Here is an 18,904-nt window from a genome sequence, read left to right on the forward strand (position 1 = left end):
TCCTTGTAGCTTTTCACTTTATCAATGCCTTTTATGACGAATTATCAGACATGTACAACTCAATATCGGATTCTCCTGGATTCTCTCGGATTCACTCAGAGATTCTTTTTAGATCATAAACCACCTGAACCACTGACATTGAACAAACATAAAACTTTATCAAATTGGTTGCCGGGACTACTAATTATCTGCAATTGTAAAATTTAACAAAACTGCAATACATGTTTGAATGAAATGAAAAAAGCAGTTTGTGAAACATTGAGTTAATTATGAAAAGGGCATCGACCGAGGGTACGATCTTTGCTCGAGCCGACTGGGTGCAGTTACGTTATCGCCTATGTCTGGACGCAACAACTCATTTGCCAACTTGGGGTTTAAAACTTGTTGGCTGAGGCCGATCTAGTATGCAATAAACATTAGAGCTTGCATTACCTGCCGCTTAGTGACTCATTTTAATGAAAATGGTATGAAAACTCACGGTGTATACACAGTCTAAGGAATGAAACGACATAAATCGTCGTAAAATAGGTAATTACATCTTTTAAGGTGTGAATTCTATTTTGATCATAAAATATCATCAACATAATTCAGTTCCAAAAAAATCGTGCATGTTGTATTAAAAGTAAAGAAAATAACGAAACATCAATTCAGTGCGCGAAATACTGTGACTTTAGCTAGAATCTTCATAGATAATCGCGAAATGAAAAAACTCTCACCTCGCAGAAAACTTCCAATGCTCTGTCTTGATAAAAGGCAGCTGCAATAATTCTAGCATCAGCACCCTGTAGAAGCCACAATTATAGAAATGGGGTTAAAGAAAAACAAATAACAATTGTTATATGTGATAGTCTGCAAATCATGACTTACTTGATTTCGTAATATGGTACATGGATTTCGAAGTGTCTAGATCAGGGAAACAAACTTGTGATGCGTATTATTCGTTTTTTTTTAATTTAAAACTTCGGGGTGAAGGTGATTTATACGATGATACTAGGTAAATGTGAAGATAAGTTCAACTTACTTTAAGTCTCGCTAACTGTTCTTTGGGATCAATATCAAAACTTGCCGTTACTAACAAACTCATATTTCGTTCAGTGAGTTGCTTGTGAAACGCGTCCATGGCCTGATGAATGCAAATAATGAAATGACGCAATTGTAAGTGATTAAATATAACTTTAAAGGGCGGTAGTTGTCGTGCCACGCCTGCGCGAGATATGTGGGTCTCATATCAACAAAGATGGCGACTTTGACTGTAGCGCAGATCAACCAGTACAAACTGAGGCAATGCCAAGCTTTAATTAGATATTTTTTAGGTGATAGAAGGTCACCGGCGTTAATTAGTGCAAGACATGCCCAGGTTAAATATCATACTTATATCATATTTCCATTAGAAGAGCGCATTGGATAAACGATGTTTATCAACACAAACGTCGCATATGCGCAGTGTGACGACTGCCGCCCTTCAAACATTGTGCAATTTCAACGTTGGTAACAACTTATTTTGATCGCCAAACTATCCAAAATGAAGTCAGATGTGATAAATTGCTCCGAGCCCACGAATTATTCACTAGGACATTCTGGTATTCACATAAATGAACGGCAGACTATAAGCTAATTAACACAATGTGATGTTGAGACCGAGTAGTCGCCGTCTCAGTCATAATATCAGTAGTGGGTCCGCTAATGGGTGTTACAGTAGTAGAAGTCACGCGACAATTGTGCGCGGTGGTCGTCGCGCAGCGCGTGTTCGAATTTCATGTAAACAAACAATGTATTTTACACGCGTTGTATACGTCGCTATGAGTCCCATATCGAATAGGGCGCGGCGCGACGACTGCCGCCCTTTAAGTTTTTTTCTCAATTGACGATAAAACATATCATAATATTGACGTCGTCTTCACTCGTATATCGTGCATTTGATCAAAACTTATACGACAAACAGATATATACGTGCCACTATAAATTTCTCATGCGTTTGATACAGTGTAGCAACAGTTGTCCACCCGAAAGCTTTACACATTTCCAATCTAGCATCATTGTAGATGTACTGACTCGGATGTGTTCGAAAGAATCCGGGGAATTCATCACGATTTGACAGAGTCGGTGCCGTAGCCAGAGGTGATACCTAAAGGGTAAAGAACACAGTCGTTTAATTTAGTGCATTTCCATTACGCAACAATGTGATACATCGTTTTCACAATATTCGTATTTTCTCAGTCAGACTAAATGTAACTTGCATGACACATAACACAGAATAACACCGACATATTTTTTTTCAGATTTCTGTTTTCAAAATGTTGATCAAGACGTGTAGCCCAAAGGAAGTTATGTTCATTTGGTTGAAAACTATAACATAGAGGCATGCATAAATTATAGAAAACGCATAAAATAAAAAAAACACTTTGACAAGAAAGATAATGTCATACAAAAAGTTAAATACAGTACGTAGATACACGTAGACTACTAAATTCACCTTACGTTTTGTATTGACGCAAAGATATTGCGGGAAAATGAGGTGGTCATATAGTAATACTCACCACGATGACATGCCATAGTGCCAAAACTCGTGCCATAGTTATAGTCACAGTAGACATAACTCCTCCAAATAACATGAGCTTCGGATGGGGTGGATCGAAAACTTGAGACACCACTGCTTCCAAGGCAACGTTAATATCCCCCTAAAGATGGTGAAGGCATTTGAAATTTAGCGTTAAATTTAAACGGTAATATGAATGAAGTATTTGATTCACTTCCAATGATTGTGTAAATGGTATAACAATCATACCTACACAAGTACTGAGACAATTATAAACCCTCTATCTTCTTCGAACAGATATAATTCCTTAATTTTTAAGCGGCCTTTTCACTTAATTTGTCATGTTTTCTACGTTCATAAAGATAATGAAAGTAATAATGGACTGCTCATTATGAAACGCCGCATTATCATTGGTCAGTAAGTACCACGTGCAGCCCTGATTTTTAGACGATATCAAGGCAGTGCTTGAGGACAATGCACACACACACACAAATAAGCTTATGTGCGTGCGACTCGCCAACACTCAATGTTTCTTCAAATTTATGGATAATTTGAACAACAAACCCATCATTATTTATCCAGTTGAAGAAATCATATTCATCTAGATAATGTGCGGACGGGAATATTTGCTAAAATAATGAGCTCGACTCCGTCTCACCCATTATTGCGCACATCCTCGTCTTTGCCCCGATATTAAACATTAATACACTTTGCGTCGTTCTTTATTCCATAAAAACTATGTAGGGTAGACATAGAAATAACAGAAACTGATAAACGCATTGTAATATTAAAAATATTTTTAAAATAATAATATTATGTTTTAAAGACTGATTCACAATATTGTTTTTTAACATAATAGAAGTCAAATACACTCTCGAAAACCACAGTACTGACACATCTAAGAATATCTGTATATTTGCAAGTGTATATAACCTATTTGTAGAAATGGATCATAGTTCAGTTACGTAATTGTAATTCCATGTCGTAGCATGGTTATACTGCAACTAGACTGACTAGACTGAATGAATAAATAAAAGGGTATTGCTGTGATTTGCATATAATGGTTATTGCGTACACGATATCGTATTAGTAACTTGATTTACATTGTAAGACGAGAGAGATTGACAAAAATAATCAGAATAATTTCATTTTTGGGATGTTTTTTTAATAATTTACTTCTCAGGTAAACTACGCGTCTTCTACTCACGATGCAAGTGAAAATCTGAATAATTAAAAACTACTCTCTTCACAAATATCATAAATGCATTCCATTCCCTGTAGTCATACCCATGACATACAGCATCGGAAAAGTGAATATATTCAATTCGATACACTACGTGACTATGTTGCATCATTCACTACCTGGCGCATGCGTACCAATGAATACTAATGAATTGAACGCGTTTCTTTACTACATGTTATACCACATTTACGTCTCTGTTGGCAATACAGTGACTTGCATTACTACTATAAGATGAACGATATGTTTATTATTTGATTACGTCTATACAAAGTTATCGAGAGAATAGATGAATTGATGCCTGGGTGCATCGCTCAGCGACGATATTGTCAGACTTACACACACGCGTAATTTAGTGAAAGTGGAAATGCTGACCCACCAACATTCATTTATGACGTCTTTTCACAGCAAAGGGGTAACCCAACCCGTCTATAAGTCTATAAGCTAACAATGAAGTACTAGTATAATTCTATTTCTCCTCTAAAAAGTTAATAATAGATTAATATGACTATTACCAAGTTCTACACGTAATTAAATATAAGCGCGGCGTTACGATTAGCACGCTGATGAGCAATGATACTGCTTTGCAGGTTGGTTTGCAAATAAGCGCCATCATAGTTTCCTAGAAGCGTTGAATGAAATAGACAACTTTTCCTGTTTTGACCACCGCAATTTTTGTCTACGGTTTATTTGTAGGTTGATCCTATTATTTTCACCTCGTGTTTGTACTGATCTGGTGATCGTTAAATATGTACCCCGGGTAATACCAAGTTTTGACAACTCGTTCGACATTTTCCTGAACACAACTGAAACTTTTTTGTAAGAACCATTCATAGTCGTCTTGATGTTCAAATCGTTACAGGTAGAAAGCTCCGATTCATTCCAAGGGAACTTATGCTCACGGTCAGGTCCTTCGTGTACAACGCTTCCAATTACTTGAGTGCGTTTATGCGTTCACATACACCCGCAGTTATGGCGACCGAACTCCGCTAAACAACAGTTTTAAGCGATTTAATTTACGTCAGAGTTAGTCTGTTATAAAGCGTTCACATAGATTTATTTAACGTTAAGTCGTTTTTAGAGCATGAAAACAACATTGAGCTGTATTACAGTGATACACAAAATAAGCGATCTAGACTGTATGCGAGTAGTCTCCAAGCTGATATGTTTCACATATTCTGTGACAGAGTAATTAAGCAGTGTAAAATGATAATTTTCTATATATCCAATCTATGTAATATAAATCTATTTGTTGCTATGACAACAAACACCAATATTTCAATAAGTTATTTAGCCGTTTTACATTATATTTGATAACGCCTCATATACGGGAGACTTTATTTCAAATTTTCCCAATACTCAACGCAGAATCGTGTCTGTATAGTGGCAACATTTAACAGATTACGAAAAGATCATCGTTTTATTTGACTGTATAAATAGTAATTACGTTACCAATGAAAACCTTACATAAAGTAAATGACTCTAAAAATAAATTGTATAATCCTTAATCGCAGTTTTATAAACTGACGGTATTGGGTGTGTATGAAAGGCGGTCTTTTATGCGAAAGAGCCTCGACGCTGTCCTTCAAGTTGAATACGCGTTCATAAATTACGATTACTGTGTTAATTTTTAACCGTTGTAAGCTGCAAAACGGATTTATGAGAGAAATGGAATATCAAATGTGTGACCGCATAATATAGGACGTATTAAGCTCGAGTAGTAATTTGCGTGCCAATATCACAGATACAACCATTTCCATTTTTTTGAAAATTGTTTAAAATCGTAAGCTATAAACACATAGAAAACGTAATTAACGTACTTTCCCATTAAATTCCAACTGGGAAAATTAATCATTTCCTCCCAATGTAACAACTCATCTTAGACTTATGCGAAAAAGCGACAATTTTAATGTTATCATCGACACAGGTCAATGCGGTATTAATCCCCCCTCCCACACTGTACTCTACATAGAAGTATAGGACAGGAATTTATCGATAAACATATAATTCGTATCAGTGTCACTAATGGACACGACTGCCAATAGTACACTGTGATTTCCGATGAGTACTTTACACGGCGTATATAGCAAGTTCCACTTATTTCGACGCGCTTGACGTCATTATCACATGACTTTCACTCATGCTTTGTATTTCTATCGTTCATCTATTGCACGCTGTTAGCACTAATAGTCTATATGAATATTCCCAAATCAGAATTTTGCTGAAAATCAGTTTGATGAACTGTTCATTCATGTGAGCTTGTTGGTTGGCCATGACATTCATGTAATTAGCGATCAGAACTAGCAATCGCACGTGACTTTTGCCAATCACGAGTGAATATTGCCAATCATTGTAAGTATTATGAAAGCGGTGTCAAAATTTAAACATAATTTAGAATTAATTTAGGGATGCTCATCGGGCTCCGTAGTTGCATGGTAATTGTGTTCTTCCTGGCAAACAAACTTGATTACGACGATCTAACAAAACTAATAAGTACATGGCACAATCAAACCGGAGCTAATAGTCAGTTGTAATGGTTTTCAACACAATACATCCTCTCATTATGTTGCTACAAAGATTGCAATATCTCATAGTCCTGGGTAACAATGTTAAGGCAAAATAATGATTATTAATGTGCAGAAGAGTAAGATAACATTTCATCGATCAAGGCATATTTAGAAATTGTGTAATAACTAGCTCTCATGAAAGCTAAGGATTTGTTTGTGCAGGTAATTTAAATCAGTGAGTATGTTTCTCAGTGAATTAATTGAGTCTCAATGAATATGTGCATCTCTCCAAAGGCTTCGTATGTACTCTTCAACTCTATTTCTCCTTTTAGAGCTATCATTCACTAAACATGTCTCAATGGTTGCTAAGATGTAATAATGTTGGTCTCGATCTTGGTCGCTGTGGGGCCAATCCTCCTTCTTAACAACAGGCCATTATGCCATGGTGTATATATGTGGGAGCGAAATTTTGTTCATCCCTTCAAGAAGCTAGAATATATTTGCGATTACATTGGAGTCTCTGTCAAAAGTGTTTCCTCCATACATTTTGTTCGGTGAAATATAAAAATGCAAAAAAAAAAATCACACAAATATATATATATACAACTAGAGTAATTTAGTAGGTTTCGAATATCTAAAAGGAATTTCTCTTCCATAACGCAATTTACATATGCTTATAATACCATGTTTGAATTCGAATTTAAGATTCTGTAACAACATGACACCAGACAACCAGAGTTGTGTTGATATTTTTCTCTATGTTCGGCTAAATGATTTTTATCATCATCATCAGTTCGTGTCTAAACCTGCCTATACTGGATGAACAAGGGACAGCATGTATAGAACGAGAGTCTATCATGAGATTGGACTCTCACAAAAGTTACTGTATATAGACACATATTTATGGAAAGCCATGACTGTCCTATTCTAGTCGTTTTCACTAGATGATAGGCATTCACCACAACGTGATAGGTATTCACCATTACATGATAGGCATTCACCATTACATGACAGGCATTCACCACAACGTGATAGGCATTCACTACAACGTGATAGGCATTCACCATTATATGATAGGCATTCACCATCACATGATAGGCATTCACCATCACATGATAGGCATTCAACATAACATGATAGGCATTCACCATTACATGATAGGCATTCACCATTACATGATAGGCATTCACCATTACATGATAGGCATTCACCATTACATGATAGGCATTCACCATTACATGATAGGCATTCACCATCACATGATAGGCATTCACCATTACATGATAGGCATTCACAATTTCATGATATACATTCAGCATTACATGATAGGCATTCAACAGTACATGATAGCCATTCAACATTAGACGATATGCATTGAACATTACATGACAGGCATTCAACATAACATGATATGCATTCACCATTACATGATATCATGCATTCACCATTACAAGATAGGCATTCAACATAAATGATAGGCATTCTACATTTCATGATAGGCATTCACAATTTCATGATAGGCATTCACCATTACATGATAGGCATTCAACATTACACGATAGGCATTCAACATTACATGATAGGCATTCAACATTACATGATAGGCATTCAACATTACATGATATCATGCATTCACCATTACAAGATAGGCATTCAACATAAATGATAGGCATTCTACATTACATGATAGGCATTCACAATTTCATGATAGGCATTCACCATTACATGATAGGCATTCAACATTACACGATAGGCATTCAACATTACACGATAGGCATTCAACATTACATGATAGGCATTCAACATTACATGATAGGCATTCAACATTACATGATAGGCATTCAACATTACATGATATGCATTCAACATAACATGATAGGCATTTAACATTACATGATAGGCATTCACAATTTCATGATAGGCATTCACCATTACATGATAGGCATTCAACATTACACGATAGGCATTCAACATTACATGATAGCCATTCAACATTAGATGATATGCATTGAACATTACATGACAGGCATTCAACATAACATGATATGCATTCACCATTACATGATATCATGCATTCACCATTACAAGATAGGCATTCAACATAAATGATAGGCATTCTACATTTCATGATAGGCATTCACAATTTCATGATAGGCATTCACCATTACATGATAGGCATTCAACATTACACGATAGGCATTCAACATTACATGATAGGCATTCAACATTACATGATAGGCATTCAACATTACATGATATCATGCATTCACCATTACAAGATAGGCATTCAACATAAATGATAGGCATTCTACATAACATGATAGGCATTCACAATTTCATGATAGGCATTCACCATTACATGATAGGCATTCAACATTACACGATAGGCATTCAACATTACATGATAGGCATTCAACATTACATGATAGGCATTCAACATTACATGATAGGCATTCAACATTACATGATATGCATTCAACATAACATGATAGGCATTTAACATTACATGATAGGCATTCACAATTTCATGATAGGCATTCACCATTACATGATAGGCATTCAACATTACACGATAGGCATTCAACATTACATGATAGCCATTCAACATTAGATGATATGCATTGAACATTACATGACAGGCATTCAACATAACATGATATGCATTCACCATTACATGATATCATGCATTCACCATTACAAGATAGGCATTCAACATAAATGATAGGCATTCTACATTACATGATAGGCATTCACAATTTCATGATAGGCATTCACCATTACATGATAGGCATTCAACATTACACGATAGGCATTCAACATTACATGATAGGCATTCAACATTACATGATAGGCATTCAACATTACATGATAGGCATTCAACATTACACGATAGGCATTCAACATTACATGATAGCCATTCAACATTAGATGATATGCATTGAACATTACATGACAGGCATTCAACATAACATGATATGCATTCACCATTAGATGATATCATGCATTCACCATTACAAGATAGGCATTCAACATAAATGATATGCATTCTACATTACATGATAGGCATTCACAATTTCATGATAGGCATTCACCATTACATGATAGGCATTCAACATTACACGATAGGCATTCAACATTACATGATAGGCATTCAACATTACATGATAGGCATTCAACATTACATGATAGGCATTCAACATTACACGATAGGCATTCAACATTACATGATAGCCATTCAACATTAGATGATATGCATTGAACATTACATGACAGGCATTCAACATAACATGATATGCATTCACCATTACATGATATCATGCATTCACCATTACAAGATAGGCATTCAACATAAATGATAGGCATTCTACATTACATGATAGGCATTCACAATTTCATGATAGGCATTCACCATTACATGATAGGCATTCAACATTACACGATAGGCATTCAACATTACATGATAGGCATTCAACATTTCATGATAGGCATTCAACATTACATGATATGCATTCAACATAACATGATAGGCATTTAACATTACATGATAGGCATTCACAATTTCATGATAGGCATTCACCATTACATGATAGGCATTCAACATTACACGATAGGCATTCAACATTACATGATAGGCATTCAACATTACATGATAGGCATTCATCATTACATGACAGGCATTCAACATAACATGATAGGCATTTAACATTACATGATAGGCATTCACAATTTCATGATAGGCATTCACCATTACATGATAGGCATTCAACATTACACGATAGGCATTCAACATTACATGATAGCCATTCAACATTAGATGATATGCATTGAACATTACATGACAGGCATTCAACATAACATGATATGCATTCACCATTACATGATATCATGCATTCACCATTACAAGATAGGCATTCAACATAAATGATAGGCATTCTACATTACATGATAGGCATTCACAATTTCATGATAGGCATTCACCATTACATGATAGGCATTCAACATTACACGATAGGCATTCAACATTACATGATAGGCATTCAACATTACATGATAGGCATTCAACATTACATGATAGGCATTCAACATTACACGATAGGCATTCAACATTACATGATAGCCATTCAACATTAGATGATATGCATTGAACATTACATGACAGGCATTCAACATAACATGATATGCATTCACCATTACATGATATCATGCATTCACCATTACAAGATAGGCATTCAACATAAATGATAGGCATTCTACATTACATGATAGGCATTCACAATTTCATGATAGGCATTCACCATTACATGATAGGCATTCAACATTACACGATAGGCATTCAACATTACATGATAGGCATTCAACATTACATGATAGACATTCAACATTACATGATAGGCATTCAACATTACACGATAGGCATTCAACATTACATGATAGCCATTCAACATTAGATGATATGCATTGAACATTACATGACAGGCATTCAACATAACATGATATGCATTCACCATTACATGATATCATGCATTCACCATTACAAGATAGGCATTCAACATAAATGATAGGCATTCTACATTACATGATAGGCATTCACAATTTCATGATAGGCATTCACCATTACATGATAGGCATTCAACATTACACGATAGGCATTCAACATTACATGATAGGCATTCAACATTACATGATAGGCATTCAACATTACATGATATGCATTCAACATAACATGATAGGCATTTAACATTACATGATAGGCATTCACAATTTCATGATAGGCATTCACCATTACATGATAGGCATTCAACATTACACGATAGGCATTCAACATTACATGATAGGCATTCAACATTACATGATAGGCATTCATCATTACATGACAGGCATTCAACATAACATGATAGGCATTCAACATAACATGATAGGCATTTAACATTACATGATATGCATCCACCATTACATGATATGCATTCATCATTACAAGATAGGCATTCAACATAAATGATAGGCATTCTACATTACATGATAGGCATTCAACATTAGATGATATGCATTCAACATTACATGACATGCATTCAACATAACATGATAGCCATTCACCATTACAAGATAGGCATTTAACATTACATGATAGGCATTTAACATTACATGATAGGCATTCACCATTACATGATAGCCATTCACCATTACAAGATAGGCATTTAACATTACATGATAGGCATTTAACATTACATGATAGGCATTTAACATTACATGATAGGCATTTAACATTACATGATAGGCATTCACCATTACAAGACAGACATTCAACATAACATGATAGGCATTCAACATTACATGATAGGCATTCGACATTAGATGATATGCATTCAACATTACATGACAGTCATTTAACATTACATGATAGGCATTCACCATAACATGTTAGGCATTAAACATTACATGATATGCATTCACCATTACAAGATAGGCATTCACCATTACATGATAGGCATTCACCATCACATTGTAGGCATTCGCCATTACATGATAGGAATTCACCATTACATGATAGGCATTCACCATTACATGATAGGCATTCATCATTACATGGTAGGCATTCACCATCATATGATAGGCATTCACCATTACATGATATGCATTCACCATCACATTGTAGGCATTCAACATTACATGATATGCATTCACCATCACATGATAGGCATTCACCATTACATGATATGCATTCACCATCACATGATAGGCATTCACCATAACATGATAGGCATTCAACATTACATGATAGGCATTCACCATTACGTGATAGGCATTTAACATTACATGATATGCATTCACCATCACATGATAGGCATTCACCATTACATGATATGCATTCACCATCACATGATAGGCATTCACCATAACATGATAGGCATTCAACATTACATGATAGGCATTCACCATCACATGATAGGCATTCACCATTACATCATAGACATTCATCATTACATGAAAGGCATTCACCGTTACATAATAGGCATTCACCACGACATAACAGGCGCTCGATGGTAATTTTTAACATACGAAAGAATGATTAGTCTAGAAACCACGTGTTAGGAATTCACAATTACAGTTGTCGGAAGTTCCAGGAAACGGAAGGGCCACGAGACCGAAATTGAGAAACAAAAACCTAAAGTTTGAGATTATGAAATGAATATCCGGAATATATACACACGGCATCTGAACTAATATACAGCTAATAACAAACACAAGGTTTTTGAACGACGATTTCCCCTGTATTTGGAATGATGTAGCAGCTGGCCTTCAAATGCCAATATTTATTATGCTTTGCTAATAACTGCTAATATTGTCTAGAATATAAACTTTCCATCTGTTTTATTATGTATATTAATCACTTGTATTCAATACAGGATTGTAAGTGATTAATGAGTGTGACAAATATTAATTAATTGAAACGCCAATCGAATTAGTTGAATGTTGACATCCGTAATATGTTGAATAACATTGTAGTGTAATGAACACAAAGAAGCTGTCATTATAGTAATTAGTTTCTTTGGAAGTTTCGATGCTTTGAATAATTAAATTCATATTTATAGGTGACATTTATAGTTGAAAAACACGATGAATGGCTGGTTGAAGTACATATCAGTAAAAAACATAATTTGAAAATTTACTTACTAATATTAGGTATAGCTAAATCTATGCTTTATAATTTTGAAATAAAATTAAACATTTCTGTTTTTGAAAGCATATGGAAACTATTATACTATTTATGAAACACATCATTCATTCACTGCATTGAGTTGAATTATTTTGAATGAAGAAACAAAAATTCTATATTTAACGTTGGATATTTATTAATAGAACAACATATTTTATTATTCCTCATGACCATGACAGCCAAATTCGCACATTACAGGTAGACATATTCCTATGTCGACCGCCTGACATTTTTGTATGTCTGCCCACATCCGGGTACCTTCCTCCCGAATTTACCTGATTTACGCCGGTTGTCCGAAGGTTCACGAGACCGAAGGTCCACGAGACCGAACATAAATAATACAATTACTTCAATCAATGATTTGAAAAAGAAATCTATTGCGCAAGTGTTTAACTTTATGATAGTATATAAACAAATAAAAAAATTAAAAACGATAAACCATGAAATTTTGATGTCATGTGGAAAACCGGGAAGGTCTTTGCACTTCATAGTTCACACTTCATAATGCATAAGTCACGTGGTGCAGGCGACGTGTGCGGAAAGCTCCACTTTACATAGAGAGTGCATACTCCAATATATTGGTACCATGATGCAGAGGTGTAGACAATTTTTTGTATCATATTACGCCGTGTATCATAAGTATTTATAAACTATTTCTATTCAAAGCAGCGGAAATTGCTGCTGCCTGATAAAATGTGTCACACTATTAGTTATATTGTTATGGTGATAGTATATATATTACTAACCGTAAGTATAAGTAAGTAATGTTATCGATATAATGACATATTTACTGTTAGACACCATGTTAGAACATATTTACTAAAATTCAACATGTATTTATGTTTTTAAAAGCAAAACATATCTACTGCCAGTCGGTCATCTGACTTGGATATTTTAAACAAATTAAAAAGCGAAATAGAAACCAATTCTGTATAAATTACAGTAGCTTTCTTGTTTTATTATTGGAAAACTTATTTGGAATTTTTGTCGAAAACTACGTAACACTACGATGTTAGATAAGCACATTCCTTGTAAGAAATGAATTATAAATTACATTTTACATATATATCATAGCAGCTAAAAAGTTGTTTTTTTCGAAAGAGAGGTTAAGTTTTTAAAATACATTAGAGTGTATACGTGCACAACAGAAAATCATAGTTATATTAACACTATATATGAATAAAAAAAACAATGTTGTCAATATAATTATAAATGCCAAAAGGAGGTTTATAACAATTTTAATTTGGCATGCAAATAAGACGTCATATTATTAAAGACATCATGATGGCATGTTAATTTCATTACCTAATTATGACATTTGTGTTTAGCAGCTGTAATATAAATACTAACAAACTAAAGGTAGCTATATTTTCAACGTGCAAGGCGAAACAATATAAAGTACTGATTTAACAAATGTGAGTTGTGTCATTCGTGGCCTCAAGATTCTTCATGATGCAGACTAGCCGGAAATCCGGACTAGCGCGGATTTCGTTATACCTTCGGACAATGCAGCAAAAACACTCCAAAACGCAGAATTTTCCGCATATCAAATTTACGTCCGACGTGTACTGAAATGTTAATTTTAGCTCACAATCTAGAAACCGGTGTTCTGCAGACCGCATTACCGTGAGGGGAAGGGGATAGCAAGAAACATAGTTCGTTGACTAGTTCACAGCAATTCGGCGGATTCGAACGTTTTCTGTAATCAATATAATTACATTGTTTTGTTTTGTTTTAGAATGGAAAATATCAAACAGTGCTCGTATTCAAACCTTTAGCCACCATTGTGCAGAAAGTACATTGGAAAATTGTAATAAAAACTTGTGAAAGAAATAATCTGGCAGGAATTCTTTAAACAAGGTGGTTCGCTTCATTTATTCACGTTTTATGATTGTCACCTGATTGTCACAAAATCGATGTAGCTATATTGGGCTTTCAAAATATTAACTATTCTCTGACGTAGGGCATTGTTCTCATATATAATGAAAATGACGCAATTACAGAAACAAACTGAGAACACGTGACTATTTTAATATAAAAACGTGAATATTGTGTGGTTCATTTATGTAGTTGCGTATAATATACTATATATTGGTATATTGTCCATTGCTATTTCAAAGCATTAAAAAGTCGCTTTATTTGCTTTGTGTTGAATGCGTCAATTTATATTCTTCTATGAATAATAATCCAATATAAAATATGATACACGTTTGTTTTCGTCATTGAAAATAATATAATTCTTTGCAGTAATCGGCTGAATGGTGAAAAAATGTGTTTCATAAATAGTATATAGTTTCCATATAAACGGTGAATGCCTATCATGTAATGGTGAATCCCTGTCATGTAATGATGAATGTCTATGATGTAATGGTGAATGCCTATCATGATGAAGCGCATGCCTATCATGTAATTGTGAATGCCTATCACGTTGTGACGAATACCTATCTTGTCGTGAATGCATGTCATGTAATGTAAATGCTTATTATGTAATGGTGAATGCTTATGTGATAGTGAATGCCCACCATGTAATGGTGAATGCCCACCATGTAATGGTGAATGCTTATTATGTAATGGTGAATGCTTATTATGTAATGTTGAATGCCTATCATGTAATGGTGATTCTATTATGTAATGGTGAATGCCTATCACGCTTTAACGAATACCTATCTTGTCGTGAATGCATATCATGCTGTGACAAATGCATATCAGGTCCTGTTGAATGCCTACTATGCAATTGTGAATGCTTATCATGTGATTGCGAATGCCTATCATGTCCTGTTGAATGCCTACCATGTAATGGTGAATGTCTATCATGTAACTGTGAATGCTTATCATGTGATGGCGAATGCCTACCACGTAATGACAATGAGTATGATAAGACAGTCATTGCACTCCATACATACATAGCTGCGTTACGGTAACGGCCCTCAAAACGGCGAACCCGAGTACGTGTCAAGTACGCAAACTTACGGAAAACCTCAAAGTTGTTTAGCATCAACATCAATATCAGCCATATCACTCAGCTACGCTACAATAACCGCCCTCCCAAAAAAACTAGTCCTAATTTCGTGTCAAGTACGCAAACAGACAGAAAACCAATTTCAGCTTTGTGTGTTGTCATCAACGTCATCATCAAATCAAATGCCTGGCTAGTATCGATAGCATCGGGATAATACCATCTCCATATGAAATAAAACACTTACCCTTGAATCATTGCATACTAAATGTAATTCATATGCACTCAGTATGTCTGTGTTATTATTGATGTCACGTACGGCCTGCTGGGCGCTACGCAAGCTCTCGTGTCCGAGCTCGTTCCAATATCCACCACTGAGAGGTAAAATGCAACCAATGTACAGGTGAGGTGGATCAGCAGAAACTTCATAGATAAAACACGACATGCAGATATTTAGAAGAAAAACGACCAGCGACGCAGTATATAACGTGAAATGGAATTCCATAACTCAGACTGTATCGCAAATCAACTTCGATTCCTTGTGATACTAACGAACGCAGGAGAAGTTGTTGCCGAGGAACGAGAAGTGATCTAATGCGATTATTTTTTCAGATGATTGACTGATGAGGCATGCAAGTCATTCGTCTTTACCGTTGCGGCTCCTCCTCCACCTTTGTTACCGTTTCGCTGCTGATCATTTGTCGTTTTTGACGGTCAATTGTCATTGCCATGGAGTAGCAGTTGAACCCGTATGAAGGAGAACAGCTTATATGATGGTGTATTATTACGGTACTGTGTTCAATTCAAGTGAATTAAATTTGAAACAGTTTGGGAATATTAACATATTAGGTCGTAATTGCAACGTGACATTATGTGTTCGGATGATGGAATACACCATACAGTCGACTGTCATAGTTTTTAAATTGATAAATAGTCGCTTATTGCATAGAGTCAGTCTTTATGGCATTTTTAAAGACCAGTATCTGGCGACTGACATTGTTGTGACGTACATGTCTTTTTTTTACTGTTTTTCTTTTTCCAGGAATCTAATGTGTTTGAAAAGATTGCATTCGAGACAATAGCACAGTACAGCATATCGGGCACGTTCATTATATCAAAAAGTAAATGATTTCAAATTGTTATTGTTAGTTTGAATGTATTACTCTGTTACATTTATTAGGTTTGTTCTACAGGTTCGCGAAAGGTTTGAATTGCATCATTTGATGTTTTGCTCATAAACACTTTCTAAAATATATTTCCAGGTGAAAATGCTTTTGCCCCACACGCAGGTACTAGTATATGGATAATGTAATCATGTTATCAATTACTGGAAACACTTAAATGTGTCTGTTACAAGCACGTACGTCTGAATATTCAGTACAATGGTAGTAAACATTTGTAATATGCATTTTACGTCAAATTTCAAAATACTTGTGAATAATAAATAGTAATTTAAAGTGGGACAAAACTATGTCAAATTGGATTGACAAAAGTGAAACAGAAAATTGTTCCCTTAAAATAAATGCGTGGACAGCCTTACAACGACAACACGGTGAAAATGAAATAATGATGAGACATCAATATTTATTGAAAGAAAGTGGTTTTCCTCATCTGTTAAATATATTCTTATTTTGGGAAACTTGCGTGAAGGAGCGTTTTTTTTCCTTGAGCTGACATTCATGTCTTGTATTTTATCATCTTCAGCATTCACGTGGGATTAATCCTAGATTTCATATTAATAGTGCCCCAAGCATTTGAAGACAAGTTTGTTCCTAATAACAGGAATGTGTGAGTATGAAATGCCAACGACAATGGAGACTCTAGTTGACGTGCAAACCGTGACAATGGTGCCTAATCCGATAAGATTTCGTATATGTCAGTTAAATCAAGTAACCGGTTTATCGTTTCATTTCATTTTATTTTTGGTTGGTTGATTGTTTGGCGTTCTAAAGCCACGCATATGTGCTATAGTCTATAATCCTACGTTTTTTGATACGTAGGGGCATAGCATAGTTTCGTATGCGAGATGGGACTTTGCATGTTACCCCGCGGGGGCAGTTGATACATAAGCTGGGTACTCCCGAGTGCTCAAAAGCTCAAAAGTATACCTGGATAGTGGCAAAACTTATACCCATCTTTATATTAAAGTACAATTTCTGTCACCACTGTTTATTCCAAATAAAACCTTTACCCACTGCTCTATTAGAAGCGCATCTCCAATATATGCAAATGTAAGCAAACAGTTGCATTGTATATTGATTTATTAAAATATGTATTTTGACCATAGAAACACCTCTGTCACTTACATAAAACACATTATTAACACAGGTAATTTAGGTTGTTGAATGAGAAACAGTACTAATCGGAACAATATTACTGATATTTCTACCTATCTTGACCAAAATCAAGACCGATACTTACACCTAAAATCCAAAAAAAGAGGCCCATTTCAGGGGCACGTCCCCATTAGGCAAGTTCTATGTACTGCCCCCGGATTTTACCATACGCTCAATTAAGATACACTTACTTCATTAAATGTGTATAGCACATTAGTAGCGTAAAAATGTCACCGAAATACTTTCGCGTTTGTCGAATCGCGCTCGATGTCTTAATAACATTGCGACGCTATGATCTTTGTTTGTCCTGTTTTACGTTCCATTTCACGCACAACTCGGAATCCCGCGGGATCTCGCGATATATTGCAAAGCGTTAAACGGTCAATACGCTGGTACGAGATATCAGGCATCAATTCTGGATACGGCAAGTGTGTTTGCGCGGATATCAGTGCTTTTAGTCTATTTAAATTTGTTTTATACGCATATATTCTAATCAGAATGCACCAAGTGTGGGCGTATTTAATATTACAGTCTCCTCTAAAAAGACTACCACCATTGATTATTACTTCTTTCTTCTTCTGCTCAACGTTCACAATGAAAACAATACATAAGGT

At 35.2% G+C, this 18,904-nt stretch overlaps 1 protein-coding gene across 1 annotated transcript in view; it reads right to left on the reverse strand.

Annotated features, from left to right (window-relative positions):
* The window catches only part of LOC102801366 (gamma-aminobutyric acid type B receptor subunit 1-like), a 32,436-nt gene extending 16,037 nt beyond the window's left edge, over window positions 1-16,399 (reverse strand). The window contains exons 1-5 of the mRNA XM_078012000.2: window positions 16,202-16,399; window positions 2,538-2,678; window positions 1,955-2,125; window positions 1,022-1,123; window positions 717-782 (exon numbers count right to left, since the gene is read on the reverse strand). Of these exons, the coding sequence (XP_077868126.2) occupies window positions 717-782; window positions 1,022-1,123; window positions 1,955-2,125; window positions 2,538-2,678; window positions 16,202-16,399 (678 nt within the window). The remainder of the gene's footprint in view (window positions 1-716; window positions 783-1,021; window positions 1,124-1,954; window positions 2,126-2,537; window positions 2,679-16,201) is intronic.
* Between the last annotated feature and the right edge of the window lie 2,505 nt (window positions 16,400-18,904).

This window comes from Saccoglossus kowalevskii, chromosome 15 (genome assembly GCF_978046115.1).
Source record: "Saccoglossus kowalevskii chromosome 15, keSacKowa6.1, whole genome shotgun sequence".
NCBI lineage: Eukaryota > Metazoa > Hemichordata > Enteropneusta > Harrimaniidae > Saccoglossus > Saccoglossus kowalevskii.